General features: G+C 35.1%; 1 protein-coding gene across 1 annotated transcript in view; it reads left to right on the top strand.

Annotated features, from left to right (window-relative positions):
* The first annotated feature begins 3,321 nt into the window (after positions 1-3,321).
* LOC147077490 (uncharacterized) overlaps positions 3,322-14,308 on the top strand; it is a 39,906-nt gene continuing 28,919 nt past the window's right edge. Inside the window, exon 1 of the mRNA XM_085941706.1 lies at positions 3,322-4,176. Coding sequence (XP_085797832.1) covers positions 3,385-4,176 — 792 coding nt within the window. The 5' untranslated portion in view covers positions 3,322-3,384. The remainder of the gene's footprint in view (positions 4,177-14,308) is intronic.

Below are 14,308 nucleotides of genomic sequence, written 5' to 3' on the forward strand. Positions count from 1 at the left end.
AGGTAGTGTTTTTTTGAAATACGCCATTTCTTATGGCATTCCCCAGGGGTTAAGCCACAATATACGGCCGTAGCCATAAATTGACAAACTATAATTAAAGTAGAATACAATAAAAACTCAATTTTGACCTACGACGAGCACGTGGGCCGTTAACAAAAATTTGAACATACATTAATATTGAACATACATCATTTTAAAAAACACTTTCTGAGAAAATATATTATAACCTTCTGGTTGACACCAGATCTTTGAATGTACGTGATGCAATATAGAAAAAATTGTCAAGAACGAGATTTCGGAGAGTCCGAAAATACTATTATTTTGGTTCTGTAAAAAATATCACAAAATGCGTAATAAGTAAGTAATCAAAATAAGTGCTAGACATATGCTCCAATTGATTGGCAATCGCTACCTACACGGGAGAATGAAGAGTAAAATATGTATATATGTATGTCAGTCGATATCACTAAATTCCTGTACCTACCTACTTACGTAGCACTTCGTATTAAAATCAACTGGTATGAATTTTATTAACAATAATTATTAATGATCCATTATTAAAGTATGTTGCTCACTCTTTTGATTTTCCGCCAGTCCTCGAAACAAGTGGTGACTTCGTCTCGCGACAGAAATTCGATCCGCAATACGATAAAAGTAATTAAAACTTACGGACTAAAGTGGTTATTTTTATGATGGCTGACTTCATTTTTAAATGTCGCCACATGTTTATCGCAATGAGGACGGATTTGGCAACTCCAACATTTGTCAACTTAGTTCAACAAACGATTAATGTAATTTATGGTCCAATAAAATATGATAATTATCGTTAAATTTTATGAGGTTGACAACAAAAGTCGCAGATGTAGATGGGACTTTACGATGATATTAAACTTTGTTTCAAGAAATACAGGTAATGGTGCCTTTTATAACTTTTTTTTAGACTAAACATAATCTGACCTTACTTAATCTAACCTAACCCGCTCCTGAGTGTGTGATAATGCTGCATCAAAATGTATGGAAATATCAAAAAATTACAAAAATTATTTGATCTGAAAGCATCTCCGCCGACAGAAAAGGGTATTTAACGTAATTGTCTACGTGGGATAAACTGTTTCCAAACAAAATAATAAATGGTCATGCGGTCATCTGCGGCACTATAACCGAAATACATTTATTATGTACCTACTTACCAATTCATTGTAATTATAACTATTGAACACTTAATGAAGTTACGTTAACTGAAACTGGTTTTACTGTGTATACAATGTATAATAACGCCTCTTTCAGTCCCTTGAAGCGGACCTGTCGGATATAAACTCTAAGACAAATGATCAACCAACCGTCATCAAGCGCGAGATTATCGAAGATATTATTGACCCATTATATTGTGGTGGTGACGATCCTCAACCGGGTTGTTCATATTCAGATTTCATCCCAATACGTGAGGTTGGTTCAATTATTGTATAATGTGTTATTTTTCTTACCATGGTGCAGCCTTATATTGAAGGTTGGAATTTGCAATATATATTATGTTTTAAACTTAGAGCCGTTTCACACACGACACCATTGCCTAGAGACGCTACATGAATAGGCGCTTTCAGCCGGAGACACAAATGTATGAATAAAAAACAGGTAAATAGTTATGTCAAAGCCATCGCTGTGGACAAATATTCTAAAGCAGGTTATTTTATGGCGGGCAGGCCGTAAAACCCAAGATTTACAAAGCGTTCTGACGTCCTGCAATATTGGATGCACGTTATAGTTGCGTAACAGACAATGCATATTATTAACATACAGACGTAACTATTGAAAAATAACACATTTCTTAGTTTATCCCATAATTTTCCATATTAAACATCTATCTGTAGCCTGTTATACCATACCAGGTAGGTTAAGCCAGTTCTCTGGTGCGAATATTGTAAAAAAAATAATCAAAACAATATTTTAATTGTTTGAAATATCGCTCGGTGAGTATATTATATTCGCATGCCAAAGTTATACATTAGCGGTCACTGATAGCAGAAGATAGACTTGTAGGCGGCCTACTTTGGCTGAACTGTGATACTGTTGCATAATATTAATAATGTTATTTTCAGAATCGCGAAAACGGTCTGATAAATATAAAGTCAGAAAATGTAGGAGTGGTCATCAAAAAAGAATTTGTTGTCAATGCAATCCGCCCAATCGATAATGGTAATACTCAACGTGACTGCTCGAATCCATTAGAACAGGTACGTTCCAATTATTATAAATGTGTTTTAAGCCCGATAGAACATAAAACTGTAAAGAATAACACAAGATAAATTTTGATAGTTTTTTTAATTTAAAAAACAGACGTGCATGGCATTTACATTTTTAATGGTTTATGGCATATTGCCACTGCAGCTGTTCTCAACGAAGCAAATACTGGTCGCCCAATTTAGTCCACTTTTTTCGTGCAATGCCAATTGTATCACACGAATAATGTTGGCTTTCAATGCGCCAATTTGCTTAACTATCGGCATCAGCCAGTGAATTCGCAAACCTCCACAGAAAATATCATCTGAATTTGGAGAACATTTGACAGGTCCAATCCATGTGCTAATAGCTGTTAAGCTACAATGAGCTAAATCACTAAACGCAATTTTGCGAGAAAATTCAATTATAGGTTGCGCGAATCGGCAACATATTTTCTAGGCAGATTTGGTAAATTTTTCAACGTGACTCTATTCGTGTTTCTTTGCTAGACTTAACCAATCAGTAATGTGATGTAATCAACGGGTGTCACACATTATACAACGATTTGACAGTTAACAATTTTGTAAGTTCTATCTTACCAAAAAAAAAAACACCTATTATTTACAACTTTACTGCTAACACACAATTTGTTTTTATTTGCTTTAATATTGTTGAATTAAATATATATACAACCCTATTTCTTTGTAGATTTCTTCCCAGCAATGTTTCACATATAATCTATTGGAAGTCGTTAGAAAAGATACGCCTGACAATAACCTGACCAATAACAACATAACAGATTCAACAAATAAAATGGAAAATATGATACAATATTCAGAGATAACTACAGATGTACTAAACGTAAAACAGGAAGTTTCGAAATTATACTTGCCAAAGGTGGTTCGAATTGTGTTGAGAAGAGTTACATATTTTCCACTTAACTTTATTTGCAATAATTGTTATGGAGTGTTTGAATCTGTAAATCATCTAAATAGTCACTACATTTCATGCACGGAGTCTCACCATCAATGCGGTGTGTGTTTTAAAAAGTTCAGCGCAAATAGTAAACTGAAAAGACATAAAATTATCCATACTGGTGAAAAACCACATCAATGCGATGTTTGTTTAAAAAAATTCCAGCTAATTTGTACTCTCAAAATACACAAAATGACTCACACTGGTGAAAAACCACATCAATGTCATGTATGTTCTAAACAATTCTCTCGAATTTCTAATCTTAAAGGTCATATATTGACTCATACTGGTGAGAAACCATATCAATGCGATGTGTGTTTTAAAAAGTTCAACGCAAATAGTAAACTGAAAATACATAAAATGACACATACTGGTGAAAAACCTCATCAATGCGATGTTTGTTTAAAAAAATTCCAGCTAATTTGTACTCTCAAAATACACAAAATGACTCACACTGGTGAAAAACCACATCAATGTCATGTATGTTCTAAACAATTCTCTCGAATTTCTAATCTTACAGGTCATATAATGACTCATACTGGTGAGAAACCATATCAATGCGATGTGTGTTTTAAAAAGTTCAACGCAAATAGTAAACTGAAAATACATAAAATGACACATACTGGTGAAAAACCTCATCAATGCGATGTTTGTTTAAAAAAATTCCAGCTAATTTGTACTCTCAAAATACACAAAATGACTCACACTGGTGAAAAACCACATCAATGCGATGTTTGTTTAAAGAATTTCCAGCAAATTTGTGATCTCAAAAAACATAAAATGACACATACTGGTGAAAAACCACATCATTGTAATGTGTGTTCTAAACAATTCTCTCTAATGTCTCATCTTAAAAGTCATATAATGACTCATACTGGTGAAAAACCACATCAATGCGATGTGTGTTTTAAAAAATTTTGGCGAATTAATCTGTTAAAAAATCATAAAATGACGCACACTGGTGAAAAACCACATCAATGTGAAGTGTGTTTTAAAAAGTTCATCGCAAATAGTGATCTCAAAATACATAAAATGACACATACTGGTGACAAACGACTTTAAGACCAGAATTATTTTTTTTTAATTATTACAAGTTGAAAATTAACCACACCAATTTATCGGATCGTGTACATGTATATTTTCATGGTTACCCACTTAAAAATATGCTGACATGTAAATTAGGATTGTATTAGTTTTATGTTCTATCATTTCATTTAGAAATTTGATAAAAAAAGTTAACTAGATATATTAATATTGGATTTGCTCATAAATATAAAATATAATTTTGTATACTTACTGATCATTGCTGTTACTTTACCATGTCATTTATCACCCAGTGTTGAGGCATATGGCAAGAACAATTTATTTCGTTCTACCTACCTAGGTCCATCGTCACGTCTCGCGATATGTGAGACGAGCAGTGCGTAGATCTCTTTTGTAGCATCGCTGCAGGGAAAGGGAGGGTCGTCCATGGTGACGGAACTCATGAGGTCTCGCGATGGGTTTGTTTTAGATGTTTTTTATATTCAGTATTAAAAAAAAATATTTTAAGTATATTGATTTTTTTTTATATTTTTGTTTTGAAAATGTAGTTTGCAGCCCTGTTATATTATAAGGTTTGGATAATAAAAATTGGTATTACTATTGTATATTATTCTTTCATTATAATCCACTGTAAATTAACATAATAATCACATAATACTTTATAATTAAAAAGTTTGAATACTTATTATATTGTTATTATTAATTGGCTTCACAACCCGGTGTGGATCTTGGCCTCCTCACAAAGAGGTTTCATCACATTATTTTTTACGCGAAATGGACGTTAACCACTTTGCTCAACCAAAAGGTTCATCCTCTGGATTCAAAAACACATTGAAAATCAATATGTGAATTTTGCCAGACCCAGGATTTGAACCCGAGACCCTCGCCTTACCACGCGGATACATTACTACTCGGCCATCGCGGGCGCTTATATTATAGCAGTTTTTATTATTGTTCAGAGTCCGACAAGAGTTTCGATTTCAGTGACATCCCTAGACAAAATGCCGCCCCTAGGCACCGCTAGAATGCTGCTCCATTTTTATACAGTATTTTTTATCATCTTTTCGAGAGTTCAATACCTACCTATCTGAGAAAAGTGTATACCTACATTCCTAACCAAATATATACCACTAAAATTAATTGAAATGTGATCTCTACTTCAATGGTCAATTTCACGAGTCCGCGGTTTCAGATACATTAAAAAATACCTACTATATATATACTATAAGTGGGTATATCTAACAACTTTCAAAACTTGCTGGAAAATATATTTTGATAAATTAATTAAATTAGCATGTACCAACCTATCATTCAAATATATTTCGGAAATACACACGTGTCATTGCTGGTCACCAAGGACGTGACGTCCAAGGATGACAGAAGTAAACTAGACATCGCGAAATACACAGAAAATACAGACTTGTTAAACCTTTTCGATTAATTAATACATTTTGTTTCCAACTAGTTATATCAATTTTTTAATGGGACTATCATTACATACTAAGTTTAGGTAGATACCTATTTCTATATATACTCGTAGTTTAATTTAAAGATTTATATATAAAATAAATAATCTTTCTAAAGTCTTATCGATATGTTGATACAAAATGATTCAGTTTATTGTAAATCCTTTAAGATCGCTGGTACTAATGAGAAAAGTTGTTGGAAACTCAGTACCTACCTACCTATCCAACTCATTTATAAAATAAACAAAATGGCTCGTGGTGAAAATCTCATGTTAGGTACCATTGCCGCCAAATCTGTGGATTCTATAGTAATATTTTTTGATTTACGCTCCTTCCTCAACGTTGCCTGTGGAATGTAAAGGCTTTTTTTTATAAAAAAAGTTAAACTGTTACAATATTTGAAAAACTTAATTAGGCAACAATAAAGGTCAATGCCAAAGAGTTTGCACTGTCCAATATCTTTGGTAAATGCCAGTTTTTTATTAAAACTTTGGCTAACAGAGGTGCCAGCGAAATCAGTTCTTGCGTTTTGCTGTACCTACACGAAAATAGTAGTAGCAGATACATCATGTTCTTTTCTGACAACTGCACTCTTCAGAATAGGACTAAACCAATTACCAGCATAAAATATATCTATCTTTCTAGGTATATGCCATTGGGAACTTGGACATACCGACCGCTGGATTGTAGGTCTTACCAAAAAGTCGTTGATTCTATGCATTCAACAATAAATGGCGCAACATAATATCTGTACCTCAGAAGCTTCAACTCCATTTTTGGGGAAAATGAGTCTTTTTTAAGAATCGTCATGCTAAAGGCTTAATTAATAAAAAGGCCTAGAGATGGAAGTCCTAGTCCAAGATATGCATAGCATAAAGATGCAAATGCCATACCTACCTTAGAAGCAGAGGGATGCAAATCCAATAATCCACTAAGATAAAATTCTCTCAAACCGTCTGCAATATGTACTAGACGAGAACCAGCCAGGAGAACGAGCTTTAGAGGAGGATACAGCACTATGGACCATATCCAAGTCATCGGAGAGCGGTAACAGGAATACAAGCTGCCGCTATCCATGGGTTATAAAAACTATGAGAAAGCGTTCGATTCCATAAAGAAATTTTCAATACTCGATGCACTCAGAAATCAAGGAATCCCCGGGCGCTATATAAATATTTTCAATAATATATACAGTAGCGCAATAACATCTCTATAAACCATCGCGCATTTCCTATCAGCAAAGGAGTCCGACAAGGTGATACAATCTCACCTAAACTATTTACAGCTACACTTGAAGACTTATTTAGGCAACATGACTGGAATGACAGGGGTCCCCATAAATGGAAAAAACGTGAGTAATCTGCGCTTTGCCGATGACATTAAATAGTAGTTTGCTAGACTCAGAAGACCTCAAAAGCAGAATGCAGGAGCTCGCTGGAGTAAGCTACAAAGTAGGCTTGAAAATAAATGTATCAAACAAGAATGTCATGTTCAATTGCGGGCCAAAAAGAAAACCTCACCAATGGCATTTAGCTCGAACAGGTGAAAAACTACATCTATCTGGCACAACAAGTGTCTAGAGATGAATGTATATTTTATGAAATTGTTTGCAGAGTAAAAGTAGGCTGGAGTGATTTTGGCCACCTGTATAATTTCTCCAAAAATGACCTCTCACTGTGCCTAAAGTGCAAAGTGTTCAACCAGTGTGTACTTCCCGTAATAACATGCGTGTGAAACATTGATCCTAAGTAAAAGAGAGTTCCAGAAACTTAGAGTAGCACAACGTGGTATCGAAAGGTGCATGCTGGGCATAACGCAAAAGGTCAAAAAGAGGAATGAGTGGATAAGGGAACAGACAAGGATTAATGATGTGATAGAGTTTGCTAAGAACCTCAAATGGAAATGGGCTGGACACATAGCTCGAAGAAAGGACAATCGTTGGACAAATTTAGTCATCCAGTGGTATTCAAGAGGTACAAAACATCCGCAAGGTAGACCAAGAGGCCGCTGGATCGATGAAATGATAAAGTTCTGCGGAAAAACTTGGCAACGCAACGCACAGGAACGACAGAAGTGACAGCTTAGAGATTAGCGAGGCCTTCATTCAGCAGTGTATAGATTCAGGCTGGTGATGATGATAATGACATAATAAAATTTAAAAAAAAAATGAGTTTGGCTTTATTATATTTATACCTATAAATTTTTTTAACTTATAAATTGTTTTATTTTGGCTAGGTAGAGGCCCACGGTGGACACGGGGCACATGCCCATCCTATTAGGATATGCATGGTCGAAAGAAAGAAATAATATACCAATCTACATTAACAAAATATCTTTAGAGGCAGAAGGATGCAAATCCACACTACGTTTTTTATTTTATTTTTAGATATAAAATTGTATTATATTTATTCCTTTCTTACATATTCCAGAAGTAATTTACTTGAATTAGAATAAAAAAAATAATGATCATTATATGTATATTTTCTTAGAATTTCCGAGTATTCGTTAAAATAAAAATTGTTTTTTTGGCTCTCCTGAACAATTGGGTATTTGGCACTTGCATCCGTCTGCCTCTGAGGTACAGATATAAAATGAGTAATTAATCATACTTCTCATTAAAGTAAATATTGTCAAAGTATTCAGCTTTCTGTGCTTGTTAAGTTTAAGTTATCTATGAGTTGATGAGTCTTGATTGCTGGCGTTTAAGACTGGTTGTGATCAACCAAGGATATCTTAATGGTACCCCAAAATAGCCACACATAGACAGCTTCAGTATTCTTATTTAACGTCTAGGCTTCGACTCCGCAGAGCGGAACGTACCGTACCTACATATACTTATTACTATGATGAATGTAGCATCTGATCTTTGCAATATTGGCATTTAATATAATAGGTACTGGGTGGTTAAGTAAAACCAATCTCCATAAAAACGATTACAATTTCATATCACAAATCTTACCTCAATAAAAAACATACCCCTCCCCTGATAAAAGTTAGCAAACCCTGAGAAATTTTATAAAATAAATAACATTACGCATCGATTTCTGCGAGAGGCGATCTTTGAGTACCTGCCCTGCGCCCAAGGCTATTTTCTGTCCCCAAACCTTGGCCGAGCCAAGGTCGCTTCGATCCCAAGAAACGGTAAATTATCAAAACCCAAAAAGACTTGAGAACATTCGGGAATCTAGCTATACTCTTCAGACTTCCTACGCATCTCCCTCCCGCCCTTCAAAAGATAATAATTAGAAATATTTTCCAATCAGTATGAAAAAAACTGCGAAAGCGGTGGTATCACGCAAGGGTCCACTGCCCACGCGGCGGATATACCATGCTAACAGAAAGCCAAGTTGTTTTAACATTATAAATCAGTATATCCCTTGTGTTATAATAATTCATATAACCACCCTTCAATCAGCCCGTGAGCCTTATAAGGTGGGTCAGTGTTACTCCCGATAATGTACCTAAAAATTAATTATATAATTTTCCTATATATCATCATCATCAGCCGGGGTCAGTCCACTGCTGGATGAAGGCCTCCCCAAGTTTTTTCGAACTCTCTCGGTCCTGTGTCGTTCGCTGCCACGTCTTTCCGCCGAACTTTACCAGTTCGTCAATCCAGCGGCTTTTAGGGCGACCCTGTGGCCGTTTCGTACCCCTTGGGTACCATTAGATGACGGCATTTGTCCAGCGGCCGTCCTTTCGGTGAGCAATGTGCCCCGCCTATCTCCATTTCAGCTGTTTGGCAAAGTCTATTACATCGCGTACTCTTGTCTGCTTCCTAACCCATTCGTTTCTCTTACGGTCCTTTCGCGTGATGCCCAACATACACCTCTCCATGCATCGCTGTGTAACTCTTAGCCTTTGGACATCTCTCGTGTTGAGGGTCCACGTCTCGCAGTCATACGTGAGCACGGGTAGCACACATTGGTTGAACACCCTACGCTTAAGACATAATGGTAGGTCACTCTTGAAGATACTATTCAGACGTCCGAAAGCACTCCATCCCAGCTTTGTTCTTCGAGAAATTTCATCGTGCATTCTTCCGTCTATGGACACCTGCTGTCCGAGATAGACGAAGCTGCTGACTTGCTCAAGTTGGGTGCCAGAAATAAAAATAATCGCAGTTTCCGAAAAACAGTTCCTCATCACTTTTGTTTTTGAGAGATTTATCTTTAGACCGACCGTTTGACTAGCTTCAATATATACGGTTTCATTGATCATTATAATTTCAAAATGTAAATTGATTTATGCTAATCTGATACAAATAAAGTTTGGTATAAATAAATGAAGAAATGATATTCATTTTGTTGTTTTTTATTTAAAAGGTTGTACTTACAAAGTTTTGCTTCTCAAAGAATGAGTGCAAGTATAAGAATAGATACTAAGATGTGAATTAGAAATAAACAGTGGATAGATGAAACGAAATCAAATTATAATAAAATAGCAACATTAACATGTAAAAATATTATAAAATTCGACATAAATGGATGTGAAATAAATAGATAAACATAAAAAGGTTGTCGATATGGAAATAATGTTTTCACAAAAAAAAATCACAAGTTACAGAATCATTGGCATATTTATTTAAACAGTAAAAATGTTGTGAACTCACAATCAATCTTAAAAAAATTATTATAAAAATTAAACCACAAAAATATTGACTGAGGTAAAAAAAATCTAATCGACACTGTCCTCGTTATCTTCAGTTTCCGTTTCTGGAAGTGTGTTCACTTTGTTTTAAGATACCGGTAAACTTTTATACCATCCATGCAGTTCTGTTGAAATCATTCCTAAGTCGTTCGTGATCCTTTTTCTTAGCAATCGATATAGGAAGTAGACTTTTGTTTAAATTATTTCCAGATTCAAGACTTCTTGTGGCTCTAATTCTTGTTATGTTCGTAAATATTTTTTTATATTCACCATTATGATCGTATCGATATTGAAATATTATATTATTTTTCAAATTTAAAACGTTTATTTTTAGCTAATAAACTGTGTTTCTATCATCTATTTTTCTATTACTAATTGTACCCTTGCATAATGCGGCAAAATCGAAAATTTCAGAAAAATCTAACTGCTTTGTCTTATGAGGGCAAGCAGATTTACGATTTCTCATGGAACGGACAGAGCGGAAAATATTCAGCAAATCAATCATGGAATACCCAGACACATGTTTTTTCTATGTTCGATTACGCTGTGGACAGAATCTACCTCCATATGTGTATGACCGGATTCTAGTAATATTTGCTCGATTGTAGATATTTCTGTGGTAGTTACGATATGTAGGAGAAGTGCTGCAATATCCTGATTTCTTTTCTATCCGCCGCATGTATCATAGAATAATCTCAAGTAGTGAATTTCAGAAGGCAGCTGCTTAATCTAGTAAAATAAATCACTTCGTCTTTTTTCATTCAATTTAGTCCAAGAGATGCAATATGCATCGTTTGGTAAAACAGCTTCGTAGACGGTCAAGTTATAAACATTATTTTTGAATAATACAGTTGGGAAGTTGAATCAGAAGGAATTTTCAAAATAGGTACTTTGAATGTCAAAATAAATGTAGCAGTTATGAAATTACGATCTGTCTCGCATCGCCTTTTATCAACTTCTTTTGCTTCATTACATTCCACCTATCTCTGCTTATGACATTGATATTCAACCTCTAAAGAAGCTCTTTCTGTACCAATTGCATTTTGATACCTTTGACAAAGAGTGCAGAGATCTTTTTTTGGTTTATAAAACAAGAGGTTTTGAGAAGAGAGACAACTTTCTCGTCCTTATATTCAGCAACATTTATAACTCGTACACTTAAGCAATAGAGAGTGACGCATCCAAATATTTTTTCGAAGTGTTTTTCCGGCAATAATGTGATTCAGTCACAGGCAACTTTTAAATGTGATTTTTAACCCAAGAGACCGTTTCTTCGGGGGTTTTGTTTATGGAGTGTGTTTTCCTCGTTGGTCAGGTTTTCCATTTAGACCTAAGGATTTTTTTGCCTTGAACGCATTTATTATAGGTCCATCACTAATGTGCAAAGTGCTCATAAAGAATTTTTGACACACACGATGAGCAGTTCCATTTTTTTCCAAATAATATGATCTGGATAATTTATGATTCGGTCTAATATTCGCATTTTTTTTCGAATATGAGAATTTTCATTAATATTATTAAGGTAATCCTTTTGTCTTGAATAATCTAAACTCCAAAATGATCGACAAATCTCATTTCCAGAAAATATATTTGTGCATCGATATCTACATGACTGTAGGTATCAAAATTAACTTCTTTATGCAATTTGCCTGGCATTTCATGATTTCTTACTTTATTGGTTTTATATGGTAATCCATTTTTAAGGAGAGATTTATTAACGTTGACTGCCCAATTACTGACAATTACAGCAAACTGACATATACGTAAGATTGACGTTTGACGCATTGCTGTCAGGCACAAATCAGTACCTATTAATAATTTATAACAAAGCACATGGGAGACTTCAAATTTTATGTCAGGAGAAATATTGCTAGTTTCATGACTACTTGGTGCGATTTGCATTAAATGTCATTTACCTTTCTGTTTGTTGTGATTTGACAACTATTTTTTTTGCTTAGATAGAACTTACGGAAGGGTTAACTGTCAGACCGAGCTGTGATACTGCGCATACTTTTTGACATTTATGAACAGTATTTAGACAGGCAACCATGAATAGAGTAACGATCGAGAACCGATTCCAAATTCTCAAAATAATCTTTGACTAAACGGATTGGTTAATAGACAAAATTGGCGTAGGTATATGGAGTCCAATCTAGGTGAGACCCTACAGACCTATTACATCAAAATAAATGCACTGCTTTTTGCGGTTCACATGCTGGTGAAATCATCAAACTTTATTTAATAAAAAATTAAGCCGGCACTCGCGTTACGCCAATGGATATCATTAGGCACTGGACATTGATCAATGATATTTGTTGCTGTTGCATGTATCCATTGATGCGGATAAGATGTACTACCTACAGGCTGAAACTACGTAATTATAACTGCTACCGAGGATGTTATACGTAGTTCAAATTTCAAGTAATTGATGGTTAATAAGTTGCTGATCAGCAATCACGTCCGTGTGAATCAGTTTGTTACTTTAGAGCCTTTCCGCATCCAAAACAGCGTTCCGAATGCTGCAAATCACATCACAACATCACAGAAGTTCCGGTGAACGGAAGCCGCGACAGCCTCTATGCAAAGCATAAAAGGAGATCTGCGGAAACCCCTACAACTAGCCCGCCTCGACTTAGGCCGACGATTCTCCCTACAGACGGACGCCAGCGAATACGGAATGGGGGCTGTTCTCTTCCAAGATAGGGACGACGGCGATCGACACAACATTTTATACGCCAGCGGTAGCCTATCGGCAGTAAAACGCAACCTAACTTCGCCCTGTTTTTAACAGAAAGTCGTTTTACCACCAAAATATCCACCAATATGTAGTCGTATAGATCTTATGTAGTGCACAATGATAGTGTTAATTTTTATTTTTATTGAAGTAATACCCTTTTCATACTAAATAATACAATAAATCACTATTTTTTTATATAGAAGAAGTTACGGCACGATTCCCTAACTTCGCCCAATGTGTTTTAATAGGTCCACTAAAAAAATATTGTCTTTAGATACTCGAGAAATTTATTAATAATTGACCTTAAGCAAATTGAGGTCTTATGCTAGAGACAATTTGACATATTTTAAAGAAATATCTACGTTGGCGAAGATAGGAATCACTTCAATGACAGTTTCATACAACCTACCAATTTACGCTAGGGCTGTCAAAACCCAAAGCATTATAGTATCATTTTTATGTATTGATTTACATACCTAGTATTTTTTTAATAATGGAAATATGAGAAAAATTGTTAACTGGTGATTCAAAGTGATGAATAGTTTTTAGTCTAAAAAGCATAAAAATAAAAAAACTTTGTGACAACCCTAAAGCCAGAGGAATTGTAGGAACAAGTAGTTCACAAAACATAGCCTGACATTGCATACTCAAAGAATTGATGTTTTATTATAAATATTGGAAATCGCACGTTACATTTGGCAAGCAGGCTATATCACTATATTATGTTAAAAATATAAAGAACCTACCTCTACAAGATTCGTGGAAATCAGCAAAAGTTCAGAGGTATTCCGAAAAAATCTCTTCAAACCGGACTCTAAAAAACGGCACTAACACAAACACGGTGAAAATAATGGCGGTTTGAAAATTGTGTGGTGGCAGGACGAATATTATCTTTAAAATCGCCTTAGTGGCTGAAAGTGGTACGATAGTAAAAACATGAGTTTTTAGTGTTTAATTGATTTAGGTGAAGTTAGGGACACTTGGCGAAGTTAGGGGGTTTTACGGTACCACAGCAATGAACAGGAGGCCCTCGAGATCATCTGGGATAATAAACGTCACAGGGTCTGCCTAGAATGATGAGAGTTCACCCTGGTAACCGACAATAAGAGGCTCACTTGGCTCCAACAAGCGAAAGACCAAAGAGCGAAACTAACCCGATGGGCGATCCTATTTTTCTTTCACCATTACCCACTCTCAAAAATTCCATTTTTGTTTTTAT

The sequence above is a fragment of the Rhyacophila brunnea genome, unplaced genomic scaffold (genome assembly GCF_057557595.1).
Source record: "Rhyacophila brunnea isolate RB1 unplaced genomic scaffold, BYU_Rbru_1.0 scaffold_13, whole genome shotgun sequence".
NCBI classification, from domain to species: Eukaryota; Metazoa; Arthropoda; class Insecta; order Trichoptera; family Rhyacophilidae; genus Rhyacophila; species Rhyacophila brunnea.